This window comes from Lycium barbarum, chromosome 11 (assembly GCF_019175385.1).
Source record: "Lycium barbarum isolate Lr01 chromosome 11, ASM1917538v2, whole genome shotgun sequence".
Lineage (NCBI taxonomy): Eukaryota > Viridiplantae > Streptophyta > Magnoliopsida > Solanales > Solanaceae > Lycium > Lycium barbarum.
Window position 1 is genome coordinate 7,282,097 of NC_083347.1, and position 15,720 is coordinate 7,297,816.

The 15,720-nt window shown below is 33.0% G+C and overlaps 1 protein-coding gene and 1 pseudogene across 1 annotated transcript; both read right to left on the reverse strand.

Annotated features, from left to right (window-relative positions):
• Nucleotides 1-8,345: 8,345 nt before the first annotated feature.
• LOC132619382 (cytochrome P450 CYP72A219-like) lies at nucleotides 8,346-10,776 on the reverse strand (annotated as a pseudogene).
• A 1,033-nt stretch (nucleotides 10,777-11,809) lies between these two features.
• Nucleotides 11,810-13,019, reverse strand: LOC132616944 (epidermis-specific secreted glycoprotein EP1-like). Its single transcript, XM_060331734.1, has one exon. It carries the CDS (start codon nucleotides 12,966-12,968, stop codon nucleotides 12,078-12,080), a length of 891 nt encoding a protein of 296 aa, XP_060187717.1. The 5' UTR covers nucleotides 12,969-13,019; the 3' UTR covers nucleotides 11,810-12,077.
• Between the last annotated feature and the right edge of the window lie 2,701 nt (nucleotides 13,020-15,720).

Genomic DNA, 15,720 nt, shown 5'->3' on the forward strand with positions numbered 1-15,720 from the left:
AAGCGGGTTACTGGAAAAAGATCATCATTGCCAAATATGGAGCCCTAAATCATTGGAGTCCAAAGAAGAGCACATGTCCACACGGTGTTGGGCCATGGAAACACATCAGCAGCTTCCATCAGGTTCTCTTCCAGAATATATCCTACAAAGTTGGTAATGGGCTTCATGTGAAGTTCTGGGAGGACAGGTGGATTGGAAATGTAGCTTTAAAGGATTGCTATCCTGGTTTGTACCGAATTGCTATCAATCGGAAGGCAACTATTGCAGAGTACAGAGAGAATAATAACTGGAGGCCTGCACTTAGAAGGAATCTCAATGACTGGGAGATAAACGACGTGATTGCTCTTCTAGCATCACTTGGGGAATTTACTATGGATGATCAAACACCTGACAGGATTTTATGGGAAGTTTCTAAACAAAGGAGATTCACCGTCAAAGAAAGTTATAATCTTTTGTGCTCTCAGAACGGTCTGTTAGAGGAATGGCCATGGAAACATGTTTGGAAGACAAAGATGCCTCTCAAAGTCTCATGCTTCACATGGTGTGCCCTCAGGGAAGCTATTCTTACACAGGATAACCTCAGCAGAAGGAAAATAACTCTAGTTAATAGATGCTATTTTTGCCACAAAAGCTTGGAGACTGTCAACCACCTGCTACTACATTGTCCAGTCACTGCTGAGATCTGGAGCTTCTTTTTTGCTATTTTTGGGTTAGTATGGACCATGCCGCAGTCCATAAAGGAAGCATATATCAGTTGGAATCATTGGAGAGTTGACAAAGCCATCAAAAAGGTCTGGAAGATGGTTCCTGCCGTCATTTTTTGGGTTACTTGGAATGAGAGAAACCGCAGGTGTTTTGATGGGATTTCAACTCCTCTTCATACTCTAAAAGCTAGAAGTTTAGTAGTTGTGTTCAGTTGGAGCTTTCACTCCCCTGTTAATAGCATTGGCAATTACCTGGACTTTGTTAGCTCCATGGTTCTTGCATAAGTCTAACTTAGTTTCCTCGCCAAAAGCTTACTAGATTCTGTTTTTGCTCCAAAAGCTCCCAAGCTTTTGCTTTTGTAAATGGCACCTTCTAGTTGCCTTTCTTAATGGAAACTTCTTACTTCATCAAAAAAAAAATACATATATGAGCCTGGTGACACATAGGCTTTTAAGAAATACAAAACCCAATTACCCGAGTGGATTTCAGGAAGAGCATGATCATGTAGTTTCTATTTGACATCTTGGAAAATTGCTAAAAGCTTGTGGTTCCAAGATCCCTTTTTCATGAATTTCAACCCATTAACAGCCCAAAAAGAAAAGAGAACTGTATAGACTAAAGTTGAATGAAACAGAAATATCTCACTACGATACGAAGAACTGCCTTTGTCCTGATCCAAATAGAACAGCATACCCCAATATCAACTAAATTCATTTGTCTGATATTCTCCCTAATGCCGTTTGGATTGCTACTTTATTTTCTCACTTGGATAAGCTGATTTCCTGACCATTGTAGCTTAGCATTTGTTACAAAAGAATTTCGCTATTTTGAATACACGCAAAACAAATAGCACCTACAATCATCAGTGATGTTAAAAGGCTCACCTTGTACTTGAGTGTCATGGAATCTCTGTGACACCTTCAGCATTGGACGAATTTGAATGACTTGGACAGAGGGAGTTGGTGTCTTGGTCTTTCGGAAGTGAATAGCATTACAAACAAATAAGAAAAAAGGAAGAGAACAAAAATAAAAAATTGATAGTCCAATCAAGGAACACGAAGTAGAATCTCACCTTTGAAATGACAAAATACAACACATATACTTCACAGGGAAAGTAACTAAACCAGTTCCAGCCTTTCAATCCCAATTATTGCTTTTAAATTGTTTGGTCCAATTCTGAGGTGAAGATTTGATTTCATTTCTTGTTTGATGATAATGCAAAGTGCTAAGTCTTGTAATTGATTTACTATTATGTGGATAGTATAAGTTAAAGCTGTAATTTTGATTTTTCACAGTGTTAAATTTTTTCAATATGTGTGCCATTATTATGCAAAGGCCATTCTAAGTTGCTAGGAATTTCATTCAGATCACCCAAACATAGATTAAACCCAGATGATGGATAAAACAAAATGGACAAACTTTGAAAGAGTGAAGACCCATATTCTATTACTAATAGAAAAGTGAAAGAAACAAAGATAACTCACCAAAGCGAAGAGCTTCATTGAGAGCGTGCGAAATTGGGAAGAAACAGTAGTGGAACGAAGAGTGAGAGAATAGGGCTTTTACATGGATGAAGACATGTGTTACTTCATCAACCCATACAGTCATTCATTAGCATTTAAAGGAGGATTTAGGGCATATTCTTTACTTTGCTTGGGTTTTGGGGAAGCCAATCACACCACAACAAAATATCTAAGAAAATCAAACAAAAAATAGAACTCCAAAAGCATAGATCAAATCTCAGAAGCAGAGCCAGAAAAGAACAAATAATTAGAAACTCAAAATGAGCGATAGAGATAAATATGAGAAAAGATCAGAGGAATTAGAGGAAGAACCAGGAGAGAAGTCCTTATTTTGTGACACAGCATACCCATGAAAGCCAAAAGACCAGCATACCCATTTGTAAATCAGGGAATTACCATAGTACCCTTGCGCGGCCTCCCAACTCCCATTTTTTTTCTAATATAGTAGAGAATATAGTGTACGCTACTTTAGCCTATGATGTCTAGTACAGTTCTTTAAGGTGTAATTTTTTATAGTTCTGATGTACTCTATAATAGCTAAAATTTATCAAACATTTAACTGAAACTAATTAGCTATACACTTTTGATAAGTTTAAATGACTGATGACCGAACCATATTTAAAAGGCTACTTTAAACTATCTGCAAATAAAAGTTACTCCTTTTGTCTCAAATTACGTGACATGCTTTTTTTTTTTTTTTTTGTCTGTGCAAAAACCAATGTTACATTTCTACATTAGAAATTATTTAACTTCAAAATTTTACTTTTATCCATAATAAAATAATTTATAACCACACAAGCATTTAATACTTGTTAGACCCCAAATTCCGAAAAAAAAAAAAAACTTTCTTAAAAAATGTGCCTCGTCAAATGGCATCATCATTTTTGTCACTTTCTCTAAGTTAGACTAAATAAATATGTAACTTTTCTACTATATAGAAAGGCCGGTTGGCCTTACTATAGTCCGTTTCCAATTTAATAATTAAACAAATTGAGGGTTCGTTTCCAATTTAATAATTAAAAAAATTGTGGGTTTCATACATTATATATTATTAAACAACATCTAATATTAAAAAAAATTGTGGGCCCCATATTTCTAATATATATATACATCCGTTCCAATTTAATAAAAAACAAATATGGGCTCATATATATTAAACAACAACTAATATTAAAAAAATAGTGCAAATTAATAATGTCCCAAAAAAAGTGCACCCCATATTAAAAAATAAAACAATATTCATGTAATTTCCAAAATATCTCATTAAGTCAATAATAATGGATTCACTGCCACGTGCGTATTCGTAGCAAACACTAATATAATAAAGTTTTAAATACGGAGCACAAACTACAATGTTCTATTAATCGTGTTTTGAACATAGTGTCCCATATTGACAAAATCAAGCAATATAAAAAAAAAATGAATCCCATATTAAAAAAGCAAACAATGTCAAAAAAAAGTGCAAAAAAAAATTGTGGGCCCTATAATTCAAATATATATAGATATAGTGCAAATTAATAATGTCCAAAAAAAAAGTGCACCCCGTATTAAAAAATCAAACAATATTCATGTAATTTCCAAAGTATCTCATTAAGTCAATAATGATGGATTCATTGCCACGTGCGCATTCGTAGCAAACACTAATATAATAAAGTTTTAAATACGGACCACAAACTATAATGTTCTATTAATCGTATTTTGAACATAATATCCCATATTGACAAAATCAAGCAATATATATATATATATATATATATATATATATATATATATATATATATGTATATATTATATGCATAAAAATAGTGCAAACTAATAATGTCCAAACAGGTGGGCCCCATACTAAACAACACCAAGCAATATAAAAAATAAAAAAAGAAGAAACTATATAAAGCATGGGTTTAGACCCATGCTTCGTCGTTCGTTGTCCCGAAAAAAAAAAGGGGTGAGCCCCATATTAAATAACACCGAGCAATAAAAAAAAGGAAGAAAAAAAAAGTGAAACTCACCATCTCCAAACTCATGGGAAAAAAAAAGTGGACCCTATATTATCAAAATCAAGCAATATTAAAAAAAAAAAAAAGTGAACCCCATATTAAAAAAAATATAACGTTAAAAAAAAGTGTTGGCTTTTATTCGTAGCAAACACTAATATAATAAAGTTTTAGATTCGGAGCACAAACTACAATGTTATATTAATCGTGTTTTGAACATAGTATATGTATATATATTATATGTATAAAAATAGTACAAACTAATAATGTTCAAAAAAAAAAAAAAAAAAGGTGCACCCCATAAAGAGTGGACCTCATACTAAACAACATCAAGCAATATATATAAAAAAAAAAAAAAAAAAAAAAAAAAGAGGAACCCACCATCTCCAAACTCATTGTAAAAAAAAGTGAACACCATATTAATAAAATCAAACAATATAAAAAAAAAAAAAGTGCGGACTTTGTATTCATAGTAAACACTAATATACTAAAGTTTTAGATACGGAGTACAAACTACAATGTTATATTAATCGTGTTTTGAACATAGTATATATATATATATATATATATGCATAAAAATAGTGCAAATTAATAATGTCCAAAATGAAAAGTGCACTCCATATTAAAAAATCAAACAATATTCATGTAATTTCCAAAGTATCTCATTAAGTCAATAATGATGGATTCATTGCCACATGCGTATCAATCTATTAGTGGGAGCAAATACAACAGTTTAATATTTATATTAGATCTCAGGCTAATATAAAAAAAGAAAGAAAATTGTATGGTTTTTTATTTGTTATGTTTACTAAAATAAATATACTTAAAATATTTATATTTTAAAATAAGATAGAATTTGATTACTTTTTCATTTTTATTCTTACTCTAATAAATGTGAAAAGAGATTCATGTCGTAAAAAAAAATATCAAATGGAGATCAAATAATGAATAAGGTAAATTAGTGAAATTATAATTCTAATCGACGTTTTCTTAAAAAACCATGCAAAAGATAACATGATAAGTAAAATGAGCTAAACCGATAATATTTACCAAAAATTAAAAAATAGTATTTCTTCGTTTAAATAGAAAATCAATTTCTACTTTGTTTCGTTTTAAGCATGTAAAATTAATTTAATAATTTGAATTAGAATTATCCAAATCAAAATTTCATAAAAAATATTAAGTATTTTACATCTTTAAATTAATCGAATTAAAATTGAAAGTATCAACTGATGCTTAAATATTGCTATTGTTTTATCTCAAAGAGAGGAAAATAGTTTCCTTTTAAACAAGTCTTCTCTTTTAAAAAATATTAATAAATTTTTACCGATTTTGTATTCGTAGCAAACACTAATATAATAAAGTTTTAAATATGAAGCACAAAGTACAATGTTATAATAATCGTGTTTTGAACATAGTATATATATATATATATATATATATATATATTATCATTATCTAAACACAACTACACATATAGAGATATATTATAATCTAAAGTGTTGAGTCTGTGCACAGCACGGACATAGTGTTTGCTACGAATACGCACGGTGTTTAATATGGGGCCCACAATTTTTTTTTTTAATATTGCTTGATTTTGTTAATATGGGGTTTACTTTTTTTTTCCCGTGAGTTTGGATGTGGTGGGTTCCACTTTTTTTTTTAATACTGGATGGTGTTTAATATGGAGCCCATATGTTTTTTTAATATTAGTTGTTGTTTAATATATATAGAGTCCACAATTTTTTTTTTACAATTTTTTTAATGGGCTTGTTTAATATGGGGCCCAATTTTTTTATTTTATTTTATATATACTATGTTCAAAACACGATTTATATAATATTGTAATTTGTGCTCCGTATCTAAAACTTTATTATATTAGTGTTTACGAAGAATACAAAGTCTGCACTTTTTTTTTTTTGACATTGTTTATTTTTTTAATATGGGATTCATTTTTTTTTTTATATATTGCTTGATTTTGTCAATATGGGATACTATGTTCAAAACACGATTAATATAACATTGTAGTTTGTGCTCCGTATTTAAAACTTTATTATATTAGTGTTTGCTACGAATACGTACGGTATTTAATATGAGCCCACAATTTTTTTAACATTGTTTGTGTTTTTAATATGGGATTCACTTTTTTTTTTTAATATTACTTGATTTTGGTAATATGGGGTTGTGGGTTCCACCTTTTTTTTAATATTGGATGATGTTTAATATGGGGCTCACATTTTTTTTAATATTAGTTGTTGTTTAATATATATGGGGCTCACAATTTTTTTTTACAATTTTTTTTTATGGGCATGTTTAATATGGGGCCCAATTTTTTTTTTTATATGTACTATGTTCAAAACACCATTGATATAACATTGTAATTTGTGCTCCGTATCTAAAAATTTATTATATTAGTGTTTGCTACGAATACGCATGGTGTTTAATATGGGCCCATTTTTTTTTTTAACATTGTTTGTTTTTTAAATATGGGATTCACTTTTTTTTTATAATACTGGTTGGTATTTAATATGGGGCCCACAATTTTTTTAAATATTAGTTGTTATTTAATATATATGGAATACACAATTTTTTTTTTACAATTTCTTTTTTTAAGGCCTGTTTAATATAGGGCTAATTTTTTTTTTTTTAATGGGGCCCATCAACAGACGACCAAGAGGGACGACCAAACTCCCTCTTCTAAGTAGTAGTAAATCCAATTTTCTTCTCCATTGTTTACCCACGATCTCTAACGTATTATATATCTTAATCTCACATCTCTGCTACGTTTTTAGCCGCTAGAAACGAAGTAATTACGATGCACTTTCCGTGCAATCTTGTTTCTCTCAAACTACTCTTCCAGAGTCTATATAATTTAGAGGCTTAATACATCGGCAGCCACGTAAACATGCCAAAATATTTCAGTTATAGACACTCGAACTAAGCTTTATTTAAATTGAACACCACTCCTTATAAAGTGTTACAATTAGACATTTTCGATTCAAATTTTGAAAATTCTTTTGGGTGTGTTTTCATTCCTCTACTAGGTAGTTAACTACATTAAATATGTCATCTCCTTTAATTATACGCCTTAATAAGTCGTAAAACCCAGACATTTTCTACTTGAGGTTAATGTCTATAATTAAAGGAGATGACATATTTTATGTAATTAACTTAACTATCTAATTGACGAATGAAACACAAACAAAAAGTTTTTCAAAATTTGAACCGAAATTGTCTAATTTAAACACTTTAGGAGTTGAGATGTTCAATTAGAATAGAGCTTCAAGTGTCTAAATGGAATATCTTAACAAGTATTTTCACCAATGAAGTATATGCCCTAAGGTTATTTGCACATATTTCTTTCTAACTTTGTATTTTTGCATCCTCTCAATGCCTTCGTTCCTTTACTCCTTGTTCAGATTCCAATCCCATCTTTCTTTGTAACCCTAGAGGCTAGCACATAATCAAGAGCATTTATTCTTCTTCTTTTTTTTTTTTTTTGGTTTTCCACCTGCATTGGAGCCGGATTAAATTTGGATTCGTGGCCGGATTAAATGATAGTCCCACATTGGGGGGCAAAGCACTCCTTAACAATAGTGACTTCGTATCCAAGGGAGCTCGAACTCGACACCTCTTGATTAAGGATTGTAATCATGCACAGAAACTCCAATGTATTTTCCCATCCGCTCTTCTATCCCATTTTCAGTTTCTTATAATTCATGTATAGTAGAATCTCCAATTTGCCTTTGATTTTAATGTTAGCTTCCCGTTATATTTTGCATTTCTAAATTAATATTTGATGTCATCAATGTAGGAAGTACAATGTCGCTCCAATGATAGTTTTTGCCTCATAAATTAAGCATTTATTATAAGAAAAATGTCAAAGCTTCATACTTTAAATACAAAAGGAACTGAAATGACAAAAAAAAAAAAAAAAATAGAAACACAGGAATTCTTTACTACACGAGGGTCTTCTCTAGTGGAGGAAAAGTTTACATATTTGTACTCAACAATTTGTCTTAAGAGAAACATATGACATATCTGTCGAGAATGCATTAAAAATATATGTGCTGAAAATATGGTAAAAAGCACTGACCAAAATGATGCGATATCAACATGATAGTAGCCACTATATGCATCATTCATTTTAAACCAAAGCACTGAAAACACACCACTGAAAACACTCACCACTGAAACACATTATAAAATCGTCACTACATGAAAGAATAATCACCATTCTATAGTTTGTGGAAAATAAGTGGAGCACCATACTGAGGCTGAATGGTTACTATGGATTGAGGGGCATGTGCATAAGATGGACACAGTTCGAACGAGAAGCTTTGTAGGAGCATAGACAAAGCCATCTTTGCTTCTAACATGGCAAAATTTTGTCCAGTGCATATTCTGGGACCCCAGCCAAAAGGAAAAAATGTAACTCGGCCATTTGTTGCACTTTTTAGTCCTTCTTTAAATCTCTCTGGATTGAACTTGTTTGCATTTTCACCCCATATCTCTTTATTATGATGCAATAAGATCACCGGCAATGAGACTAGTACACCAGCTGGTATATATACAACAACAACGTACCCAGTGAGTCCCACAATGTGGGGTCTGGGGAGGATAGATTGTACGCAGACCTTACCCCTACCATAGGTAGAGAGGCTGTTTCTGGAAGACCCTCGGCTCAAGAAAAAGCATAGGAAAGGTTAGACAAGGGTAAACAATTCAAAGCAATTATGAAAATGAAAACAACGAAAGTGAATAAGCCATGATAAACCATTCTGTGCAAACAGATACTTGCACAAATCAAGGGGCAAGAAACTAAAGATCAATGCAACTACTCGCAAGAAAGGATAAACGCGACTACCTACTAGCCTTCTACCATAATCTGAGTCCTCCATACCCTCCTATCTAAGGTCATGTCCTCGGTAAGCTGAAGATGCGCCATGTCCTGTCTAATCACATCTCCTCAATACTTCTTCGGCCTACCTCTACCTCTTCTGAAACTGTCCATAGCCAACCTCTCGCACCTCCGCACCGGGGCATTTGTGTCTCTCTGTATCACATGCCCAAACCATCTCAGCCTCGCTCCCGCATCTTGTCCTCCACCGAGGCTACACCTACCTTATCTCGGATAACTTCATTCCTAATCCTATCGCTCCTCGTGTTCCCACACATCTATCGCAGCATTCTCAACCAGCTGGTATGGATACTTCTCCTAATACAATGTCTTCATTAGCCCATCGAGCAAGTGTTATTGCTGGGGATATAGCCGTAATGACTCGTACAAGATCGTCGTCAACTGCAACAAAAATGCTCCTACTTCAGTTATATATATCTAGCATGAAAGAGACATGTAAAAATTTGACGTTACAGTTATGCCCATCGTCCGCTGGGGCTTTGGTCGCCTGCTCCCCTATCATCAGGTCACCAACTTTCTTTGAGCTTTTAGACATGGCAGACGTCAGCCTCCATTCAAAGTCTTACAACTTTTTTTGAGACCTGTATTTTTGGTAAACAATTGTTCGAGCCTGGTCACTGCAACCCTTTTTGTGAGGAGACACCCCTTATCCTGAATTTACGAGGCTACTTTGCCGAGTTCCTTAAATTTTGTGGCTAAACTAATTTTTATAAGTTGGGTGCTCCTTTAGCTTGTAACCAACATGGAGAGAAGTCATAATTCTCTAATAGCTTAAATTTGTAGATGAGATGATCACTCAATTCAACGCGGTGTCAGAGCAAGCATAAATCGTGAGTTCAAGTCTCATCCCACCGATTATAAAAAAAAAAATTCACGCGTGCTTGGAAAAGAAGCCTCATTCCTGAGGAAACCATAGCATCTTCTAGTCTAATATATATCAAATATTAGTATCAAAGCTCCAGTCTTTTCAAATTCAAGCACTCAAGCAATAGCAATAGCAATAACAATGAGAGTAAGTACCCGTGGCACATAAATTGAACCAACAATATTAGAAGACTTACAACTTTTAGACGATTTAATCCATCAAAATCTGGTTTCCGGCTCCCAAAGACTTGCAAGACTTCTTTTCTGGCCCGTGTCTGTGATCTTGATACCTGCTCAACAACACCAGAGTCCATAGGAGCAACACTGACGTTGTTTCTTGGCCAGCAAAATAGAATAACTTGCATTCTTCAATGACTTCTTCGATGCTCATTCCAAAGTCCTTGTTTCCGTGGTGTTCAATTTCTTTATAATTCGATTCCAGCAATATGCTCAATAGATCCTCATTATAGGCGTCCCCTGCTTCAATTGCCTTCAATCTTTTATCTATAATACCTCTAATTCTTTTTAATTTCCTTCATTCTTCGGTTCCTCTTTGTTGGCAAAAATCTTTGAAATTGTTTTATAAAACAGAACAACAAAATGCATTCACAAGAATCAGAACTAATCAGTTTGCATTTCCTAATGAACTTTGTAGTTTGTAATAGAGTACTACAGCTACATTTTCTAAATTCTTGGCAGAATTAATTTACCTCCAGCCTGGGATGTAAATTGAACGTGCAACTTCCAAAAAATGTTGAGCTTGTTCCATGCCGTTGTGACTTCTTATATTTATTCGAACGTGTTTTAAGTATTTTTGCATGGCCATGATAAACTATAGTATGAATTGATATTTAATATATTGCGGAAATTAGAGGAGGATCAATTGACCAAAAACTAATCAACGCGTTCTGTATATTGGACATAATTATCCCTACGAATTTACACGTATATGGCTCCAAGTGGATTATATGTTTATTAAAGCACATGGCCAGATAAAGCAGTGAAAACAAAACCTCGAATTATTCGGGTACAACTTAAAAAGCACTATAACCCCACTCGATAGACATATGATATTTTTTTATCCGTATTAATAAAAAATTAATAATTATAAAATATGTATTTTTTCACACGTATTTTCAGCTAATCATGATTAAACGATATATCCAATAACATACATACCCAGTATAGTCCACTAATTATTAAATGATATATATATATTTACTTTTATGTTAAAATTAAATTACTTAATTTCATATAACCATCGAGTACAAATAAGTATTTATGGGTTCCTTCTTTGTTGCACCAAGTTATTGAAGACGGCTATTTTCATCATTTGGTGGTATAGTCCTGTATCAAAGAGTTGGGGCTGCCAGTGGAACACAATTTATTTTTCAACTTTCTGTTCTCCTTTAATTTTGAAAAAGAAAATAAATCAAATTAAATGATTTTCCATGAGATGACTCCACCCATTTTGCACGGCTGAGACCCTTCGGTTACAATTTTAGATTAGAGATTGCATGTTTGTATTTGTTGGCTTATTTCGAAACGATATGATGAGAGCAATAGTTAATACACTATGAAATATTGCAAAGTAATCATGAACAATTAAACATGAGTTTTAAATACAAGGTTATTCACATTCGTAAAACACGTACCCCGCGAATATTAAACTTATGAGTTCATTGAACCAAAAAGTGACTAGATTAGAGTTATGGCCCCTTTTGCGACCATAACACCATTGGTAGAACATTTCAAATGCTTGAGAGTGGTAAAAAGATGAAAATCAACAAGTCATCGAGATCTCACTTTTAAAAAGCATCTTAAATATAATTAGATAACATAATGAGATACACCCTTCAATTCAATCAAGAAAAAAAAAAAAACTTTTCAACCAAAACATGAGGAGTATAAAGAACGAGGAATGAAATTGGCACTAAAAAGGAAGTACGACAACTAATCTGCTGGACCAACTGTGGACCCACTCATTTTATCCACTTATTATCCTGGACAACGAAATCCTTATCTTGTAGAGCTGCGTTTCTAATAGTATGAAAAAACAAGCATGTCTTTTTAAAGCCTGCTGTAAGTTACCCTCCAACGGGGTGAATCTAGATCTCCGTCGGTGAAAGTGTAGGCCTTTAGATTTCCATCTATTTCTAGACGAAGGTATGTTAAAGTAGTGTTGTATTTAGTAAAAGCCATAACATGTGAACTTCTCTTTGTTGATTTTGCCAATCTATAATCCAACTTCAGCCTTTGATTCCCACTATTCAATTTTACTGATTCCAAGCTGCTATTGCCAAGATCAAACCAAGCTAATTCCACGGCAAGTTTGGTCCTGTTGTAGACAGCGAACAATTTCGGTTGCACTACCAAGCTGTATGGCCCGTTCGCGTTCTTTGTCACTGAGGCCCGGCTCACGAGCTTATTCGGGCCTGACAAGCGGAGCGTTTGGCCCACCAATAAGGTGTCAGTGGGATAGTTGAAACTCTGCCAGACGAATTTACCCTTAGAGTCATGAAGGACAATGTTACCATTTGGTAACAACTTGAACCCCGTTACGCCCTTGTTGGCCGTGTTTGTTTGCCAAGCAATTCGACCATCAGCGTCAGCCAAGACGAGATTTCCATCAGTTCCGAATGTGAGAGTTGCATTTTCTTTAACGGGATTTCCTCTGTTAGCTTCCCATACCCAACGCATGAGAGATTCAGAACGGACAGTGCCCATTCGCAACGCTAGTGTCCATGCATTAGGTGTTGTGTTGTAGAAACAGAACTGGAATGGGTTAGTGAAAACGTTAAGAACACGGTAATCTGCTCTGTATTCGACAGCATAAGGTCCTAATTCGCCTTCATTGACGAATTTGAAGGTGTTTTCAACTGGAACTTGGGCAATGGAAGAAAATATTTGGGAGAAAAGAAAGAGAGAGACGAGAAGTGTAGTAGGCCATGAAGGAGACATCTTTGGTTTCTTTTTTTAGCTGTATGATAATTGATATGATACATTTGCTTCTTTTGATTGATATTTATAGATGAATGGAGAAGGATAAGTAATTAGTTATATACTGTTTATCCGAATCATTATGCTTTTTGCATGACTAGATATTGATAAACTATAGTATTGTAGATGATTAATTATAAATGTATAATAGTAATGCACAAGATGGGACAAATTTTAGTCAAAATCAAAGCCGGTCAATGTTGAGGGCCTGTCCGCATAATTATGAGTTTACGTGTGCGCGGAAACAAGTGGATAAATGCCTTAAAAGTTAAAAAGGATTATTTATAGGGCATAACGTCTAGGAGGTATTTACCTGCAATAATTATAATTTAAATTAATTATATTATAGTTGTACTATGTATTTAATTAGCTACTGTAGCTATATTACATATTTAAGAAAAAATACTACACCAAAGAGAAAAATACATTGCAAATAAAGTCTTCTTTTTCTATCTCATTTCTCTAAATCTGGCCGTTTCGTTCTCCAAGCCTGCTCGAGCCGCTCCGACGAAATCCAAATATTCTATCGAAAGTCTTTTGGTTGCCGAAATCTGACGAGCCGCTGACTTGCGACATGCTTAAGGAAAGGAAGTACGTGGAGGCGGTGGCATGTGAGGTGCTTCAATTCAGACCACCGGCACATATGGTTCCGCACCTCACAAGCGAATAGTTCCGGTTAACAGATGACGACGTCATCCCCAAGGAAACCGTATAAGTAGAAGATGGGTGCAACGTATAAGTATGAAGTATGTGCATAGTGTTTATTGTCTCAAATTTAAGGTTAAAATGTATTCACATTAGGTGTTTATATAAAATTATATTATATTACTTTATTATGGTCATTAAATTAGTGAAACATCAACTGCAGGTACGTTTTACCCATATTCAAAATATACAAAAAACTAAAGATAATTTGCATAAGTTTCGTAAGAATTCATGTATTATTTTATATTAAATTAAATATAGAGCAGGATTTAGGAATATGAATATTATCTATGGTCTATACAATGATTAAAAAAATAGTGGAATGACAAAATTAATTCTCATAATAGTAAACAAATTCCTATTTTGGTTAAAAAGTAGGCACGTATTTTATATTATACATTAACTATATTCTAATTTCTGTGTATTTTATATTTTAATTAAACATCCCACAAGAGATAATTTCTACATAATTAATTCATATATTACAATCTCTGTATTGCTAATTATTGTATAACTTGTGCTTAGACTAATTTTTTTATTTCTTACCCAGTGTTCGAAACACGGGCCTTGCAACTTGTAATCAAGCCGAAAGTCCCCCTTTGAAGTTAAAATGTTGCCTATCAAATACAATTCATTTGTCAAACCTCAAATTTAAAATATCCGATTAAAGATGAAGAAATACTTATCATCTTATCATAATCTTTCGGCGTTCTTTTCTAAACCAATCAATCTCGAAGTTCCCTTTTTAGGTACTCACCATGATGAGAAGGTATGAAGGTAAAGCGAGATAGTGATCCTTGCTTTTTTAAAAGTTGACCTATGCCACTTGTCTCCTGCTTTGGTCTTTGGATAAATTATGGTTGAGGCGGCTCGATCCAGAAATTAATTGGGATGGTGTTTCTTTATAATTAATCTATATATAATATAAAGCTAGGCATAGACAAGGTGATGTGGCACATCTCTATGGCCTCCATTGTTATTTATCTTTTTTCTCCTTTTTTTGACTTTTTACTTATATTTTTCATTTATATGTCATGTAAAGAAACTTAATAAATCACTCATTAAACTTTCTTAATTATGTTTAATGTGCCATGTCCAATATTGACTCTTACAATTCCTCAATACATGCACGTAACCCAGATTTATCAGTTAGTGATCAATATTTACTATCCTATTTAGTGCCTATCATTATTATACATATTATATTTAATCACTACAAAGGCAATATATTACCAATTCATACCTCACATTTGAAGGCACAACATATGATCAATCTGGCAGTAATGAGCGAAACTGCAAATGCATCCGATGAAGGACCTTGTAACAGTTAAAGCTTTAGAAATCGCCAGTTAATTTTTTTTCCGGTAGAAATCTTTTTGTTGCTAACTCATTTTCATAGTACTATGATAGTAAGGTGAAAAGTTATTCAGAGACAAAATAGTATTTCTTATGCCAGGTTTGGAATATTATCCTTTTATCTTTTTGTAACTTTTTGGCTTGGAATATCATAACTTTGATGTAATCTTATTTGCTCTAATATCCTTTTTGGGTAATTCAAATATATGATATTTTTTTTGATAATAATTATCTTCAAACGCAGTTTGTTTTTTTCTATATCTGATCTTATTTGGGGGATGAACTAATTTTATTTACTTTGTTTTGATTTTTGTCGATTCATCAACATGTAATTATGATTATCAATTGATCTTATTCTCTTCTGTTTTGTTTCATTCTGTTTTAGGATCTGGGGCTGGAAGTGAAACTTTTTATTTTGATCTCTAATAGGAATGGATTTTCTTAAACCGAAAGTAAATTTATCAAGGTATTATAGCCTCTAATATCAATTGTGTTCTTGAATTTCTGTAATTATTTTTTGGGAATATGACATATTACCTTAAGATACCCTGCTTTTGACTGCATTATTTGATGGTAAGAAATTTATTCTCTGTGTCGATTTTTCAATTAATGTACATATTATTTTGTAATAAAGGTTATTCACAAGCTTAAA

Excerpts from the sequence above, each read along its gene's own strand:
- LOC132616944 (XM_060331734.1), bottom strand. The coding sequence starts at position 12,968 with ATGTCTCCTTCATGGCCTACTACACTTCTCGTCTCTCTCTTTCTTTTC.